Genomic DNA, 17,619 nt, shown 5'->3' with positions numbered 1-17,619 from the left:
AAATGTTAGACTTTTAGCAATTAAAGCATACGTCTAGTGATATTCTATATTTTTGTTATTGTCAACAAATCCCATGAAAAGAAACAATCCGACAATTAATTGATCCCGCTATTCCTGCCACAATACTGAACTGAACACATGCACTATTTTCAGTTACATCGTTATCCTGCTGCTGTAAAGCGTGTATTCATCCGTAACTGAAGGTAGTCCCCAATAAATGCACTATTTTCTCCTGTTTTAGTAACATTTGATTAAAAACTACAGTGCCTAGCTGTTTAAGAAAATTACTGAGCCTTTAAAGAAATGAAACTATGTATTTATAACCAGTTTTTAAATATTTATGTCATCAGTAGGAATGGCTGGGCTTGGTGCTGAGAGCCACAGACAGGATAGAGAAGACGAAAAATATTGAGAGGCAGACTAACAGATTGTTGGTTTTGGTCTTTCCATGAAGTCTGTTGACAATAAGAGAACTATAAAAGAACTCCGTCTTCAAGATCTCCTTCAGATATGTTTTAAAACGTGTAGAAACGTGTAGAAAACTAGTTCTTAAAATCATATATCCTCCCTCATAGGAAAATCCAAAATCTATTGTTCATTTCGATGTCTCGTAATTCACTGTAAAGTCCAGGCTTCAAGTTTCTACATCACACTTGTGTAAGTTGTATCCTGGACCATGGTTGGCCCCAAACTAGTTGCGATGTCACAAATCATGCTCATAGCTAGACGCCTTAAACTCAGATTTTCTGTGCAGACAACCTTTCCACTTTGAGCAGATGAATACATCATTCTGCACAGTGAAGCACAAACATACAACTGTAGGAACAAGAAGAAAAACACATTTTTAAGTGGAGGCGGACTTAAAATATTTTCTCCCCTGTGGTGATTCCAGTTCCTAATCCCGTCTCTCCTGTCTGCTTTTGTTTCCTCTTTTCTCCCCTCAGGCAAAGAATTCCCCAACTCCTTTGAGTCCTTGGTAAAGAAGATCTGCCGGTACCTGTTCCACGTGCTGGCTCACCTCTACTGGGCGCACTTTAAAGAGACGGTGGCTCTGGACCTGCAGGGCCACTTGAACACTCTGTATGCACATTTCATCGTTTTCGTAAGGGAATTCAACCTGGTCGACCCCAAGGAGACCTGTATCATGGACGACCTGTCCGAAATCCTCTGCACCCCCGCCCCGCCACCCGCACCGGCCTCCTCTGCCCCAGCCTCAGCGCCCTCCCCCTCTTCACAAAACCACGTGACGGAGAGATGAGCAGGGGCGGCAGCGAGACACCAGCCCCGGGGGTGATAGAAGATAAGATAGAGGAGAGAAGGAAAGACAGCCTGGCCCCCTTCCTTGGTGCCAGCAGGACTTAAGAGACCTTCCACTACCCTTGTATTTCGCTACGACACCAACCAACCAGCCGGAAGGAAGGGGGGGGAGGGTTTTCAGGGGGTTTGGGGTGGCGGGGAGGGGTTTGTCACGCCAGCAGGAATTGGCGTGAGCGTTCCTCCCAGGGGCAAATCCCTCCCATCTTCTCTGCAATTTAAACTAGGAACAAAAAAGTATGTGTATGTTTTTATTTTTTGGTTTTATTTCACTTTTATTTTTGTTGAAGTTTTATTCAGTTTTATTTTTTGTTTGTTGGGGGGGAGGGGGGTGCAGCGTGTCCGTCGGCCCTTCGCCTCCCTCTATCCTCTGCCTAACATACAGTACAGGAAGGGGGCTCTGCTTTGCTTCGACCTACTATTGTACAGTGTTGTTAATGTGTGGAGAAGAGGCATCTCTGCTGACCTGCGGGCTCGTCCTTCCCCTCTCTCCGGCGGCGGGAGGCAGCCTGCGGGCGCACGGCCACCACGCCAGCCAGTAGAGAGCCACGTTACTGCCTGACGGGGTGATACTTAGCCAATCACTGTTTGGGTTGTTTATGTGGGGGATGATTAAAGCGCTTCCTACTCAGGACCTGAGAGAATACGTCACTGCTGCCAGGAGAGAAGTCACTCTCTTTTCATTCTCTGTCCCTTGTTCACCAGACTGCTCAGTCCTCCGTTTTACAGATCGTGTATAACTACAGTATAGCCACATAATCACCTGGTGTACCCCTAACAAACATGTCCCAGAGCCAACCTGTAGAGGGCAGCAGAGATGTAGAGAACGCCACAGAAACAGGGAGACAGAGAAGAAAATATAAAGATTGTATATTAGATATTTAATCTGACCAGAGAATCGACACTTTGAAACAGACTGGTGCGGCTGAATCGGAGGCCGTTTTTTTGCTGGTGTTCAGCACAGCAGCTTCCCCTTAAACCACCAACACCACCCCCACACCCACTCCAGCAGCTCAGAAGGACAAAGACATGAGGTAATGTCTGCAGGCCCAGAGAGGGAGACGGAAAGAGGGGTGAGAGCGATGGTGTGGAGCTGCTCTGCTGTTTCACAGTCACTAAAAATCTCCTCTTCTGTTTTTTGTTTTTTTTTTTTGTTTTTTTTTTTACATGTCCCTTTAAATTTGCTTTTTAAAAAGATTATCAGAGGAAAATTAGTTTGGAAATAATAACAATAATGGTATCATTACACATGTATAGAAAATGCACAGTCTGCTTGGACTTTACTGTACAAAGAATCGCAAGCGGGTTCTGTCAGACAGCCTCTGTATGGAGGAGGATTGGGTTTATAATTCTCCTTTTTTATTTATTTTAATTTTTTTTTTTTTTTGCAGGGTTCTTCAGTTCTGGCTCTCGTTTTTATGTATTTTAATTATTAACTAAGTTAAAAGCAATTTAATATTTTAAGCTCTGCGGATTATAATCTAATAAAAGAGAGAAATGCCATCCTGTGTGTGTGTGTCTTTTGTTTATGTAAACGATGAAAAAGGAAGAAAACATGAGTGACTTGTGTGTCGGGTCATGAAAATGTTGCTATTTTTAAAGGGGGTTTCCACAAATTTTACACACGAAGCTCAGTTTACTTATCATGAGTGGTGCTATTCATCTTGAGAACAGTTGTATAACATCGTCTGTGGCTGAGGAGGAGCCTTGTCAAGAAGAAAATAATCAATGATGTCATAGTGATGTCTCTTACAAACTGGAAGTGTGGGGAGTGCCAGGCGTTAACCAGCAGTGATGGAAAAGTTGCATCATGGGAAATGTAGGATCCAGTGTTTTTGGAGCTTAAACCATAAAATAGGGACTAAAAATCAGGATATAGCTGCCTCTGGGCCTCTATTTAGTCCGTTTGGTCTCATGTGTAGAGCACAACTGAGAAATCAGCCAGAAGTGTTATGTTGTATTACTATTGATTCATCACTGATACAGAATATCTGTACTGACATATTTGTCAGCTGATGAATAAGAAATCGCAGTACAGAAATGTCAATAACATGTTTGAAGTAATTTAGGCAACTTGTCCACCAGAATGATATTAATTAATGTCAATTAATTAATTAATGACAAGTTTATTTCTTGTCTGTAAAACATCTGACACGTTATTGATTTCAGTCTCTCTTTTTTTTTTACAAAAACACACCACTAAATTTTATACAAATATATTTTTCAAATTTGGTTATAAAATAACTATTAGGCAATAATATTACCAGACTTTTTTGAATGAAATATTGATATTGGACTTTAATGAAGTGCAATACTAAATTGTGCACCTTTAAATCTCGTTTGTCCATCCACAACACACTTTACGTGAAACTTTCTCCTTTATTTCTTTGGATTGTTTTGCATGCTGTCACAATTAAACATAAATAGAATTGTGTGTAGAAAAAAAAGATTAAACATCCAAACTTCGTTGTCTTCATTCTAGATATCAGGACTCATCAGTCTGATTAACAGTCACATCTCATAAACCTCAGTGCATTCTTATCTGTGCATTTCCACACTGACCCTGAGTAAACAGCACGTTGATGTGTTTATGCGTTTGACTGCATGGTGAAATATAACAAGACATCCCATAATGTAGCCTATTATTAATAAATATGATTTTTGTCATTTAATAATCATCATAACTTAATAATTATTCTTCATTCACTCTCATACAAAATGCTGGCAGACATGTTTACACGGATCATCAGTTCTCTAGGTGTCCAGCCTGGAGCGCCGGGCCGCCTTGGACCCCCGCCGCCTTGCCACAGACGCCCGCAAGGTGACGCCCTCGGTCAGTTTAAAGCGAGCGATGCCTCCCACCTCATCCAGTCTCTTTGCGCTGCAGCAAGGTGTCGGTACCTTCATGGTGTTGCCGAATTTGGAGTAGTCTACCGCGTACATGCCATCCTCTTCGGACACGGTGGGTACGAAGCGCTGCCCCCACAGGATCTCCTCCGACACGTAGGAGGTCCTGGCCTGAGTGGTGATGCCGGTGGTCTCCACCACCCCCTCCAGCACCACGACCACCTCTATGTCCTCGTGCTGCAGGTTGGTGGAGGACAGCTCATACAGAGGGCTGCCCTTGTCGATCACGTGGCAGATGATGAGGGGGGAAACCAGGAAGATGCCGTTGGTGCCCACCGGGTTATCCATGAGGATGTCGATCTGGTCCAGAGGTATCACCTCTCCCTCCTCGGTGGTGGATCTCCTAACCACCTGCATCCGCACGGAGGCGCTGATGATCATACTTTTCCTCAGGTCCCCGATGCGGATCATGAAGCAGAGCTTGTTGTTTCGGACGGAGATGACGGCATGCTTGCTGAAAATGAGCGTCTCTGCGCGCCGGTTCGCTTGCGCAGTTTTCATGAAAATGCATCCGAGCATGATGGCGTTGATGACCAGCCCAACGATGTTCTGCACAATCAGGATGATGATGGCGGAGATGCACTCCTCCGTGATCATCCTCCCCCCGAAGCCGATGGTCACCTGGACCTCTATGGAGAAGAGGAAAGCGGAAGCGAATGAGTCAATCTGCGTTACGCACGGGACAAAGTCTTCTCCGTTCTGGTCCAAGTCGCCGTGCGCAAAGGCGACGAGCCACCAGACCATCCCGAAAAGAAGCCAGCTGCACAGGAAAGACATGGTGAAAATGATGATGGTGTGTAACCATTTTAAATCCACCAGAGTGGTGAAGACGTCCTGCAAGAATCGGCCCTGTTCTCGGATGTTGGTGTGAGCCACATTGCAGGTGCCGTTCTTGGAGACGAACCGGGCTTTTCTCGGTTTCGCCTTAAACTTGGGTGTCCTCAGCTCATCCTCAGCCAAACGTGTCAGGAAATAATCCTCAGGAATGAGTCCTTTCCTGGACAACATAGCGCTCCCATACTATGCCCCCAGAGCCTTTTGGCTTTGAAGGCACTGATGCGTGAATGAATTATTTTCTTCTCTCCCGGTGCCTTTTCTTACTAATCGGCGCTCATCGGTATCAGCTCGGCGGCAGCTGTCGTGCAAAGGAGGGGGAGTCTTGTTGTCCGTTTTCTGGAGGTATGTGCGCTCCTCACGTTGCCTCCAGATCAGGCGCTTCTCAACCGCCAAGTCCCATGAGAAGATTCTTCTTCCAGCACCGCAGCTGCCGCCGTCACTCACTCACAACACCGACCCACCGGGCATAGCTGCGCCACGCCGCCCCGTCCCATTGTCAGTCAGCCCACTGGTTTTGTCAGCCCACTCGGACTCAAAGGAAATTTAGTGTGATGCCAAATGTTGCAGGAGTTTAGCGGGCCTCTGAGCTAAGTTTTATCACCTTTGGATGAGAAGGGTGGCTTTAGTGGCGCAGTCGTCTCCGTGCTGACTCCGCCACTTCACTGCAGCTCGGTAACGTGAGATGGGGACGCTGTGAGGTGAAGAGGCAGTCCCTCCCTCCACCATCTCTGGTGCCCTTCCTGTGATTTTCAGTGAGAATGCAGGAATGGGTTCATTACGCATTAAAAACAGTTATTTTGTGCAGCAGTGCCACAGGCAGCTCACATTCTGGATATATGGGTTAAATATAGGGCACTCTACAGTAAATCATCCTCAGGCTGTTTGCTATAAACTTCAACAGCTATATAATTGAAGAAAGAGGGCTGTTCCACCACACGGGTCAGATTTAATCTTTTAACTACTATGTTTTATTATGGTGACCGCTGGCCACTGTGTACTGCTGGCATCCAGATGACTTTCTAATGTCAGATGTCAGTCTTGGCTGCAGCAGGCGCAGCCACTCATCCCACTGTGACAGCCACCAGTATATGAGGATGATCATGTGTTTCTGGCTTCTGTTCCTGTGCTTCAATCCAGGATATTTTAAACCTGCAATTGACCGATGACTCATTTGTTTTAACAGTGTCACACACACATGCACACAAAAAAACCCACTTCCCTCACTTTAAGTCACTTTCCCCAAACCACCCCAAATAAAAACCACCAATTTAAATGATAATTTATGTTTTATTAACAAAGAATTAACATTTTTATATACAAATATAATACAACATGATTAAAAAATAAAGGAAATATATTCCAGGGAGCAATTGCACTTTGAATGTCTTCCTCTAATGCTTCCTCTCCCTCTTCTTGTGCTACTTGTCTGCTCGCACGAAGGAGGCGAAGACGCTGTCCTCCTTCTCCAGCAGGGCCTGGGGCCTGTCGTACTCCAGGATGATTCCCCGCTTCATCACAATCACCAGGTCGGCATTCAGGATGGTGTGGACGCGATGCTGTGCAGCGGAGGGGGAGAGGTCATGCATGGTCTCAGTGATCAGATCACGACTGTGAGAGCACGGCAAGACATTTGTTTCTAATTCAGGCTCAAACATCCTGAATCATAAAAAGTCGATGCTTTATTGTACATCCGCAAGATATATATGAGCCAGAAACTGCTTTGTGATGCTGTCATTAAACTGGTGGTTAAGGCAGGACGTGAATTAAGACATTCTGGTCTCACAGAGAGACACCATCACCCTGCATTCAGGAAAATGTTTCTCTCAACTACGTCATCTTATTAATGAAATAATCTACAGGACCTAGGAGCACATGTTCCCCCTGAAAACCTGACATCATCAGCTCTGTTCCCCGCTGCATTTCCTCATCTGTTCTCAGTACAGTCCTGCAACTGTTTAATGTCTGAGCTGCATTTGTCTGCAGCTCTGTATCAGTTTACAAGAACTGCATCAGCAGTGCAGATAAAAGTTAGCGCTCTCAGGGGGGGAAAGGGAGAGCTGCATGCGTTACTGGAAAAAGCGGAGGGCACGATACTCACTGCAATTATAACTACTGTTCGGTCAGCAAAAGCAGTCATCACCACTTTCTGCAGGATGCTCTCCTGTGGGGACAGAGGCAGAGAGAGAGAGAGAGGAGGTTGACTATGACAAAGAAACACTCATAGATTCAATATAACCTTCCGCTGTATAAATACACACACACACACATCTCTTTACATGAACCAAGACAAGTTTCACCAGCTGCTCTGGTTTAAAATACTTCAATTTGTTCTCATAACTAGATGTTCAAAATGATCGCTGCTTATCTTAAATATCTGTAAAGGTTTGTGCCCGAAACACAGTAAACACTCCTCCTGCATTGTTTGCAATGGAAAGACACATTGTTGTATGTTTTGCTCACTTCAGAGGTTCTTGAGGCTTATTTTTCAAAATGTCACCTCTCTTGTTCCTCATCATCTGAGCTTGCTGACTCTGTTGGGTCCATGAATAAAAGCTCAGCTCTGTTTGCTGGAGGGCAGCGGTGCTGTGTTATTGTGAGCTGAAACTGTTGCTCTTTGTAGCCCATCATTGAAGAGAGGGTCTTAAGTAAGAAGCAGCCATTTGTTTAAACTGACTCCCCTCAGGCTCTTACTGCTCTGAGTATTTTCCTTCTATATCATCCTTTCTCTTTCTGCTTCACACACACTTCCTCCTCCACTCCAGCTTCCTTTTTATCCTCCTTTTATCATCAGTTAAAGGTACAATCTGTGATACAAGCCTGCTATCTCTCCCAAAATGATTGATAGGTCTTTTAATCTATGGACTAAGGCTAGACACCTACTTAATATAAGTTATCACTGTTTTCTGATGCTGTTAACTGGCTTATATTTTCACTTTAAGATCACACAAACATGCCATTTTTACATCTATAATAATATGTGAATATAATTTAAAATATAAAGTTTAGATGGTGAAAAGTCACAGACTGGGCTTATAAATCTCCCCATCTGTCTGCTTTCATCAGTGTTCATTGTTGCCATGCCTACAGATGAAAATGACCTGGTGAGTTTCCGGCTTCACCCCTCACATCACTGCACCTGTTGTCTCTTTCAACTCCATTTCACTGTCTCTCATTTCCTTCACTTTCCTTCACCTTTCCATTTACTGCCTTAAAAAGGCTCTTATGTTAAACACACACTGACCGTTGCCATATCGATGGACGCAGTAGCTTCATCCATGATGAGGATGCTGCTCTTCCTGACGAAGGCTCTGGCCAGACAGAACAGCTGTCTCTGACCCTGGCTGAAGTTTTCTCCTCCTTCTGTTACCATGGCATCTAGAAGAAAACAACATTTACTTACATATGTTTACTTTAATAAATATGTAGCAATGTAGCGCCAGTGTTCATCTTTTCATGATTACATCACTTAAACACTATTATGTTAACTACATGAGAGAGCAAAATGATCAAATGAATTGGCCATCAACTCTTGGCTTAAAGATTGATTTCCTGTATACGTCTCTATGATCATAAAAAGATGCTTGAAAAACTTATCTGTTCTACAGTGATCTATCAGTCAGTACATGTCTTTTTTCCAAATCTAGTTTTGTTTTAAGTTACATAGGAACAGCTTTTCAGTGTGAAAACAGAAAACTGATGGTAGTTTTCAAATGAAACAGGATTCATTAAAACAAATATACTCTAGCCATCAGGATCACATGCATGGTAAATTGATTCCTTTACTGAAGACAGAATCAACTCCTGCACCACCACATATGACACTTTGTACAATTTTTGAGGTGTGAGAGGGTGATTAAACATCAGTCTGTAAAAGTATGATGAAATTTAACTTTCACCCCCTGTTATATGATGAAGTCAGACCTAAAAATGAACAGTTCACTAGATAGTGAAACCTAATAAATAAAAAATAAATATGTATATGTGCATGTTATATTAAGCATTCAAGTCCCCTTCCACTCAAAAATATGTTTTTCTTCTTGTTCGTACAGTTGGATGTTTGAGCTTCACTGTGCAGAGTTTGACACTAGAAAGCTGTTCTCACATTCATCTGCTGAAAGTGGAAGGTTTTTCTGTGTTCAGTGAAAATATGAGTTTAAAGTTTAAGTTTAAGAGGTGAGCCTACGAGCATGATTTGTGACATCACTAGTTGAGCCAATCCTGCAGTATTAAGCTTACACAAGTGTAATGTGGAAACTTGAAGCCTCCAGCGCACAAACACTGAGAATGAACTTTACTGTGAAGTAGGAGACATCTTTTGTGAAATAAAAACTATTCACATATTCAAAGTTTCTTTAATTTTTAACAAGGGAGAAGAAGTAGCTGTCATTTTAAGGATTTTAAATAATTTAACATTTTTGTGGAAAAAACACATCAGACACAAATTATTACTCAAAGTAGAGTGTTTTATACACATCTTAAAACATGTACGGTGGGGAACTTTAAATATGTGAATGATTCAAGGACTCACCACCACTACAGTAACAAAGAGTCTTCTGCTACAGTACAGACTGATTTAAATGCAAACACTGTTGGCACTGTACTGTTACATTTATTAAATTAGTGTAACAGGGCGAAATTAAGTGGCCATTAACTCCTGGGTTACAGATCAATATGTTATTGAACCTTTGGCTCCGGTGAACATAAACTACAGCAGGGAGTAGCTCAGTTTCAACATGTCACTCATTGACACACAAAAGTGAGATGAGTGCCAGCAGTCTATTAATCCAACAGAGGAGTAAAAAGAATTCTGTCTTTTCATGAGAAAGCATTGAGGATGACAGAAACATAAGAACTGAGTGATGAATTGCAAAGCAACGGGAGCTAAAGTAAGCCACCATGCAGAGAGGAAGCCCCATACATCAGCATGCCAAGCATTCATCATGCCTGTAGTTTAACTCCGCTAAAGAGGCTCTCAGCTGACATGTGATCTGATCTGTGAGACCGCTGCAGTCTGCTACGTCAGAGCAGCACCTGAGATAAGCAGGTACAACTGTGCAAGATGGAGCAGCAACACATAACGCAGCTCTGACAGGGATTTAAAAAATTAATGACTGTGTATTCTGATACAGCAGCTTGATCTTAGTGTCGAGACACTCAAGCAGCTGACAGTGAAGGAACTGTTGTATTCATTAAACACATGCTGTTTGTTTATATACTGCATCATTTGACTGTGTTGAAACAAATATGAACAGCTGCACATGGAACACATTTGTTAATATAGTGTTTTCTAGTCTCTGGCACTAACAGTAATAACAGTTTATTGTAAATGTCAAATGTGCAAGTTATCTCTTTCTCACACACACACACACAAACACACAAACACACTTAAACAGACACACATATTCTCACCAAGCCCTCCTGGAAGCAATTTAACAACCGGCTTCAGCTGAGCAATATCCAGAGCTTCCCACAGCATCTCATCCGTAGCCTTCATCTCTGGATCCAGGTTGAACCTAGACACACACACACACACACACACACACACACACACACTTCATTAGCTACATAACGGGAGCTCAGGCACCCACGGGCAATTGTGACCAACCATCATAATGTGAGGTGACCATATGAGGAGAGTAGAGCATAGCAGAGCATCGGCAAAGCAGAGATGATATAAAAATGTGTCATGTTTCATCACTTTGTAAACTGCTGCCATCAAAACATACATTTTTCCCTTTTGGTGTCTGATTTTTTGGTGATTTACAGAGCAGTTATGTCTGCTGTAGACAAAAAATGATATTTAATTTCAGATGTATTTTAATATTAAACTGGTAAAGAAGTGGTTATTGAATCTCATTGTGATCTCTATCTATTTTTAGTAATGTCTCTAATGACTATGTAATGAACATTTTAATATATCCCGAACTACAGTTTGCCAGCTTCCTTACATTTCTACTTTTCCAACATGACAAAGCCTTTATCATCACTGTTGCTGAGGTCTAAAAATAAAACTCTCCAGTGGAGTTTTCAGAGAAATGTCCTCTTATCTGCAAACCCTCAGCTCTACTTATGCTCCGGATGAATCACTTTGAACTGTGTCTGGCAGTTTGCCAGTTGGTCCAGTTACTGGAAATGTTCTGTGTTTTTCCCCCCCTTCTGCCGACACTTTTAGTATCACATTATCAGCCAATCTAAATTGCTGTGACAACTGACAAAACTGATAGTAGAGTGAAGTTCATCGTACCGAATGGTGCCACTAAACAGGAAGGGGTCTTGGAGGATGATGGACAAGCGAGACCTGAGTGTCTGCAGAGGCAGCTTGGCGATGTCGATGTCGTCAATTACAATCCTCCCTATGAGAGAAAAATAAATGCTTCACTCATAAATGACATTACAAAGTGCAACATTTAAGATATTCATCAATAAACAAAGGTTTTTCTCACTGGTGTTATATTGATAAATCATTTTGTTCATATTTCATTAGAAACATTTCATTCATTTCAATAATATCTTCATACTGATGTGAAATTTAACTTATATTTTACCCTCAAACATGTCCACCATGCGGAAGAAGGCCAGAGAGAAAGATGATTTGCCGCTGCCCGTCCTGCCACAGATCCCCACCTGAAAACAAACAAATCTGAATCATTATTATCACAAATACTCCATCATTCATTCACAACTTTTCCTGACCTTTGGATTTTATTTCCTCTTCTCTCTCTCTCTCTCTCTCTCACACACACACACACAGATTGAGGCATTTGCTTACCTTCTGTCCAGGGCTGATGTGTGTGTTCACGTTTTTGAGCACAGGCTTCAGTGTGGTGTCGTAACGGACACTCAGATTCTGGATCTTGATCTCTCCCTGTTGGGGCCAGCCATCAGGGACCTGAGACACAGCTGAGCACGGACACAGAAACACCGGTGAGATTTAGCTTTCTTTTTTTTTTTTACCTCTCGAGAAGTCAGAAACTAGAGGAAACTGACTGTAGCTGTTTCTTCTGCCCTATTAGCAGATTTATAATTGTTATCTCTCCATTTGTGATTTTTAGACCCTAACTGAAATAGTTCTGCCCGCCACTTTGTAAAAGCTCATTTGGCTGAAAGGAAACATGCATGTAAGATAGATTATTAGGGGATATAAAGGCTTTAACTTACTGAAAAACAGCTGAACGGGGATAAAGATACAGTTTTTCATGAGCGTTATGATACCCCTACTTGAGCTGACAATGATGAATGTAGAGAAAACGTGGGACAACTTCAAAAGTCATCATGAATGAGGAAGAAATTACAACCTGATGTGATTTCTTTGTGCACATGAGGAATTAGTGAAAGAAGGTTTATTTTAACTGTGTTGCTTCACTCACTGAGCAGACCCTCGTAATTCTCTGGTTCGGTTTTGAGGAGGCCGTTAATCCTCTTGACTGAGCCGAGCTGTACTTCCATGTCCGCCAGATTACGCACCATCCAGTTCATGTAGTTGGATACCTGATACAGGAGGTGAGGAGGATGAGGAGGAGGAAGAGGGGGGAGTAGAGACGAGTTGGGAAAATGTCACCACAGGCAAACACACGGTGTGTTAGAAGGAGGGTAATGAGTCAATGCGGCAATGTCTCTGCTCAACTTTAAAACTGCATCCAGTAAAAAAGAAACATTTTTTGCAAACAGCATGAACTTTGGAACAAGAGGTTAATGCATCCAGATAGTTTAAGTTCATCGCTTTCATTTTTTAAAATAAGTTTCATTAGTAAATACCCAGATGATGTACGAGAACCACATCGGTTTAAACTGGTTTCCACTTTTATTTTACTTAATGTCTCTACACATAGAAATTAACATCAAAAGTTACTGTGTTTACAATAGCTTACAGTAAACAAGGTCCTCTTGTGACAAGCACAGCTCAGAAAATCTTCCAGTTATGGAAAATGAAGAGCAAAAAAGGGGAAAAATGCCAGTGAGCTGCTGATTATTCATCAAATTCACACCAAAGTAAGCAAGCAAAGAGTACTTGAAAAAATCCATGAGAGCCCAGAGACACTCCAGAAAGTTATTTAAACCCGACTCTTTAGTCTTGTTTATTTTTTATAATTAATTTATCCAGTTAGTGTATCATAGATGTGTTTGAGTGGTTAATGAACTATTTTGTATTGCGTTCATGTCAGATGTTGTGTTTAGTAAACTCTGTAGATGTACCGAATGCCAAGAATATTCCATACTTAGTCATTTAATACCAAGTGTTCTTTTTATAACATTTTGTTGATATTTTACTTTTCATATGTAAAAAAAAAAAGGATTTGATCACTGATAAAAAGTTTTGGAGTGGCTTTTAGATCCATGTTTAAATGTTCACACACACCAGATGTTCTATGAGCCATCACCACCTTTATCACTGTAGTTAACCATCTGTATGGTCCTTTAAATGACAGGTAAAAAAGCAATGAAAACCCCCCACAAACACACACATACACAGATCCTCACCATGAGCGCGTATGTCAGACCTAACCCCACAAGACCGGTCGACAGCTGGTAATAGAGGGAGTTTGTGATGGAGGCCACAGCGGCTACCAACACCACACAGGCTCCGATATACTCCTGCAGAGAGTCAACATGACAGCAAGAAGATAATGCATCACTGAATACATTGAGATAGTTAATAAAATAAAAAGAGATCTGTTATTACAGATATGTTTATTGACAACACACAATGACAAGTCAGCAACAAGCCCTGTGTGTGTTTTCACTTGCATCTGTGAACGTTCACCTATAAATGTCTCAAGGTTATCTTCACTGTGACACAGCAGAAACCAAATGATCTGTGAGCATCATGCATCCCGGTACATAAAACATTACAGGAAGGTACGCTGTGTTAATATAAGAGGACAAGAAATTCAGCTTTTCATCATCCCAACAGAGGGAGCAGTTACACGATGACTGCCGTCTAAAAAAAAAAAAAAAAAAAAAAAAAAAAAAGCGGGATTGATCAGAAGCTAAAAGAGCTGAACAGTAAACGGATCATTACCATGCGGACTTCCAGCCAACGATTGGCTGCTGTGAGGAAGAGAGAGGCGATGTTGTTGGCATCAGTGAACTGCAGTAACCTCTGTCTGAATCTGGGCTCATATCTGCCAGAGGAAAGAAAATCTACTATTATTACACTTTCTATTCTCTGAGAACCGATTGCATTTTATACCAACAGTACATGTCCAACATGAGCCAATTATGAGGAAAGCTTATTGGGAGATTAGGATGTATTTAGAAGGATTAAACTTAAGGATTTATTTGTTGAATATTACAGTAAGTGAAATAGATTTTATTTCCCTCTTATATAATAATCATGATGTTTCAACCACTGAGACACTCTGAGGATGTGAAGAGCCAGAGAACGTGTTACCTTAGGGCCCTTATAGTCGTGAGACCTTCCACTGTCTCAGAGAAGTGGGAGAGGAGGGGGAGTTGGGTGCTGTCCTCCAGCTGCTGCAGGTCCCTGACCAGAAGACAGAGGAAGCAGCAGAGAAGGAAATATCAGAAAAATGTGAACAATTTTGGCTCTAATTTAGTTTGTGTCACACAAAAGACTTGTATAACCCTTTTTTCTATCATGTAAAGCTGCATTGAGCCACTGATGCATGAGCTGTCTTGCTTTTATTTGAAAAAATCTATTGAATTTATTTACTGAAAGTTTCCCCATCTACCTGTGTTTTTCAGAGCGGCTAAAACTGGGAAAAGAGCTACATTATAAAATAATGACAGATGATAAATTGTTTATAATTTGCACGTCACAACATAAATTAATAAGCCTAGATCTGATGAAGCTTTGCTGTGAAATGTGTCCTATAGTAAGTTGTGTACTGATGAACAAAACTGTGGGTTTATGCATTTTGGGCAGCAAGCACTGGAGAAGTGATGAAAACAGAGGATGATCTCACATCCCACTGAGGAAAATAAAATTTAATTCATAAACAAGTTCAAACCTCAAGAGATTAAAGGAAGAAACAATTATTGCAGGCAGGGATGTAACCAGCATTTTATAAATACTGAAGTCATGAGTCCAAATTAGTCCAGCACAACCAAACCCCCCAGAGACTTTTTCACCAAGCCAAAACCTAAAAATTATTTATTTGGATTATTACTATTTCATGTTTCACATTTTTCAAAATTTAACCGTTCAATTATAGTTTAATTAAATTAAATTTAGTTACATAATAATCTAAATGCTCCCAGAAAGATCATTTCAGTGGAAAAACATCCAAAATGTCACATTTAAATGAATTTAAATAATATATGTATCAGCCTTTAAAAACCTTTCCTGTGTAATTTTGTGTAACTGTAGAATATAAACTCCTCCTTTGGTTGGTAAAACATTCAGTAACAACACCAAGTATATGAAATGACTGCAACATGCGATGATGAAAACCTTCACATCTGTGACATCCACCGTCAGACTCACCTGGAGGCCACCCGAAAGTATTTCTGGATGAAGTAGCAGGCGACGGCCAGTGGGAGCAGGGCGATGAGAAACACGGGGGTCACGTAGGAAATGACACCCAGGGCGGACACGCACAGCAGGGTGGAGCGGGAGAGGCACTCCAGCGTGGTCGGGATGTGCTGGTCGATTGTGTTTGTGTCAGTGGAGAACCTGTTGAGGATGGTGCCGAGCGGAGTCGTCTCAAACAGCCTGGAAAGATGAAGAAAAAAAAAAAAAGATGATGTTTACTTAGCAAGTAAACTCCATGATGATTCTGACAAAATGTGCAAAATCTGGACAGACTTAAGTGCACATGCATAGTAATATTTCAACTGCTTTATTTCACTAGAATATTCCTAAAACATAATATAAAACAAATGAACCTTGTCATTAGTTTTTAGAGATTTCCATAACGTGATAATAATATTCAACAGCTGGTTCACTTTAAAGTCTTTCATGTGAAAAACAGTTTATTCAGCTGTGTATGTGAGTGTATATTCACTACATGCAGGTGTGTTATGCGTCTTTCTCTATGTGAGTGTGTCTCCTGGGTTTTGTGTGAGGAAAGCAGATGGTGTTCAGAGTAATGGGGCGAGAAAAGGTGCTTTTAAGCGTATATCCGCTTTTAAATGATGCGTTTTAGGGCCCATACACACACACACAGTATCTCTCTCTGTCTGTCCCTTTCACACATCATGAGGCAGAGCTGCAGCATACACAATGAGCGTCGTACCGCATGGGGGCCAGTATGATCTTGTTGAGCAGGTTGTGGTGGAGCTCCTTGGCCACGCTGAGGCCGGTCCACTCCACAGCCACAGAGGTGACCAGACAGAGGACGATGCCCAGGCAGCACAGCACGCTGAACACCGTCAGATACCACGAGTGACTGAAGCCGCAGTCCTACAGCGAGAGACAGACAGAGTTATTAAAGACTGCAACTCTGTGTGTGGGTGCGTTTGTGTTTTAAAGAGACTGGGGCGTTCCTGCCAGTCAGTTTGCTTGTACAGCAATTATAAGCATAATTAAACTCTGAGCCAGTGAAGCTTTCAAAGCTGAGCTGACAACAAGAAAAAGAAGCTCGGAGTTGCTGCAGTGTCCTGTCCTGACCTTCTCTATTTTCTACTTAATTTAATATCCTCTTCACTCTGCACTTTGATTGACTGTTTCAAACTTGTCAATTTTCTTTTAATTATTTTTTCTGATCATATTTTGTCTCACTCCATTTCCTAGGAGCAACGAATTATCTTTCTTCCTACGTTCCTCCTTCCTTTTCTATGATGCCATTTGAAATGTGACTCATACTGTATGACAAGATATGTTAATGTTTTCACTTATTCGCATTTGATCAGACTTTAGAGTTATAATTCAGTTTGGATTATAAATTATGGATTATTATGGAAAATAAATCAATTCAAAATGTATTTTTGAAGTGAATTACATAATCAGTGATACAATTTTATGAATTCTAGCAGCACAGTTTAAACTTGTGATATCATACAAACATTTTTATAATATAATATAATAATAATATTGTTCATATTTATAAAAATGTTAGACAACAACTTCAGTAACTTAGCTAGTTTAAATTATTCTTCCATGAAATGAGGAGAAGTTGTATTTCTCATTGAATTGAGATCCACACACAAAAGCCACAATCAATTATCTACATGTGAATAAAAGAGTCACCTCACAACAATATTCACAATGCAATACTGAAACCTGCTATCATTCCTTTAAATGGCTGACTGGTCTTTTAATACATGGACTGTGTTTAATTTCAGACAGACACATAAAAGAATTAACCATTTATAACTAAACTGGCAAAAACAATAATAGAAACAAACAGAATTTCAATTAAAAGAAAAGAAAAAAGACTCCAGCTGCCCATCACACTAATCCTTTTCATTCTTTCATAGCCATCGTTTGAAGATGGACAGAAAAGACAGAAAGATTATCTGTCACTTGTAAGAGCCTTGACAGTAACATTTAGTTTCTAAACTGCTGTCCGGGCTGTTGGACAGCATCCTGGCAGCTATGTGAAGTGGCAGTCAGGTGCCAGAGTTTGTGTTTGATAGCCGAACAGGACTTCAGAGTGT

The 17,619-nt window shown here is 41.3% G+C and overlaps 3 protein-coding genes across 7 annotated transcripts in view; 1 reads left to right on the top strand and 2 right to left on the bottom strand.

Annotated features, from left to right (window-relative positions):
• mob2a (MOB kinase activator 2a) overlaps window positions 1-2,817 on the top strand; it is a 65,158-nt gene extending 62,341 nt beyond the window's left edge. For all 4 annotated transcript variants that reach the window (XM_067589259.1, XM_067589257.1, XM_067589258.1 and 1 more), the window contains exon 5: window positions 945-2,817. In XM_067589259.1, coding sequence (XP_067445360.1) covers window positions 945-1,258 — 314 coding nt within the window. In that variant the 3' untranslated portion in view covers window positions 1,259-2,817. The remainder of the gene's footprint in view (window positions 1-944) is intronic.
• Window positions 2,818-3,673: 856 nt separating this feature from the next.
• Window positions 3,674-5,661, bottom strand: kcnj11 (potassium inwardly rectifying channel subfamily J member 11). The gene has a single exon (XM_067589254.1). It carries the CDS (start codon window positions 5,227-5,229, stop codon window positions 4,069-4,071), a length of 1,161 nt encoding a protein of 386 aa, XP_067445355.1. The 5' UTR covers window positions 5,230-5,661; the 3' UTR covers window positions 3,674-4,068.
• Window positions 5,662-6,325: 664 nt separating this feature from the next.
• Window positions 6,326-17,619, bottom strand: part of abcc8 (ATP-binding cassette, sub-family C (CFTR/MRP), member 8) — a 62,681-nt gene continuing 51,387 nt past the window's right edge. For both annotated transcript variants that reach the window (XM_067589253.1, XM_067589252.1), the window contains 13 exons: window positions 16,257-16,423; window positions 15,506-15,733; window positions 14,450-14,542; window positions 14,078-14,180; window positions 13,537-13,650; window positions 12,426-12,546; window positions 11,828-11,958; window positions 11,604-11,682; window positions 11,303-11,411; window positions 10,468-10,571; window positions 8,300-8,433; window positions 7,157-7,219; window positions 6,326-6,614 (listed from right to left, as the gene is read on the bottom strand). In XM_067589253.1, coding sequence (XP_067445354.1) covers window positions 6,477-6,614; window positions 7,157-7,219; window positions 8,300-8,433; window positions 10,468-10,571; window positions 11,303-11,411; window positions 11,604-11,682; window positions 11,828-11,958; window positions 12,426-12,546; window positions 13,537-13,650; window positions 14,078-14,180; window positions 14,450-14,542; window positions 15,506-15,733; window positions 16,257-16,423 — 1,584 coding nt within the window. In that variant the 3' untranslated portion in view covers window positions 6,326-6,476. The remainder of the gene's footprint in view (window positions 6,615-7,156; window positions 7,220-8,299; window positions 8,434-10,467; window positions 10,572-11,302; window positions 11,412-11,603; window positions 11,683-11,827; window positions 11,959-12,425; window positions 12,547-13,536; window positions 13,651-14,077; window positions 14,181-14,449; window positions 14,543-15,505; window positions 15,734-16,256; window positions 16,424-17,619) is intronic.

Source organism: Thunnus thynnus, chromosome 5 (genome assembly GCF_963924715.1).
Source record: "Thunnus thynnus chromosome 5, fThuThy2.1, whole genome shotgun sequence".
Classification (NCBI taxonomy): Eukaryota; Metazoa; Chordata; class Actinopteri; order Scombriformes; family Scombridae; genus Thunnus; species Thunnus thynnus.
This window is presented reverse-complemented; position numbering and strand designations above follow the sequence as displayed.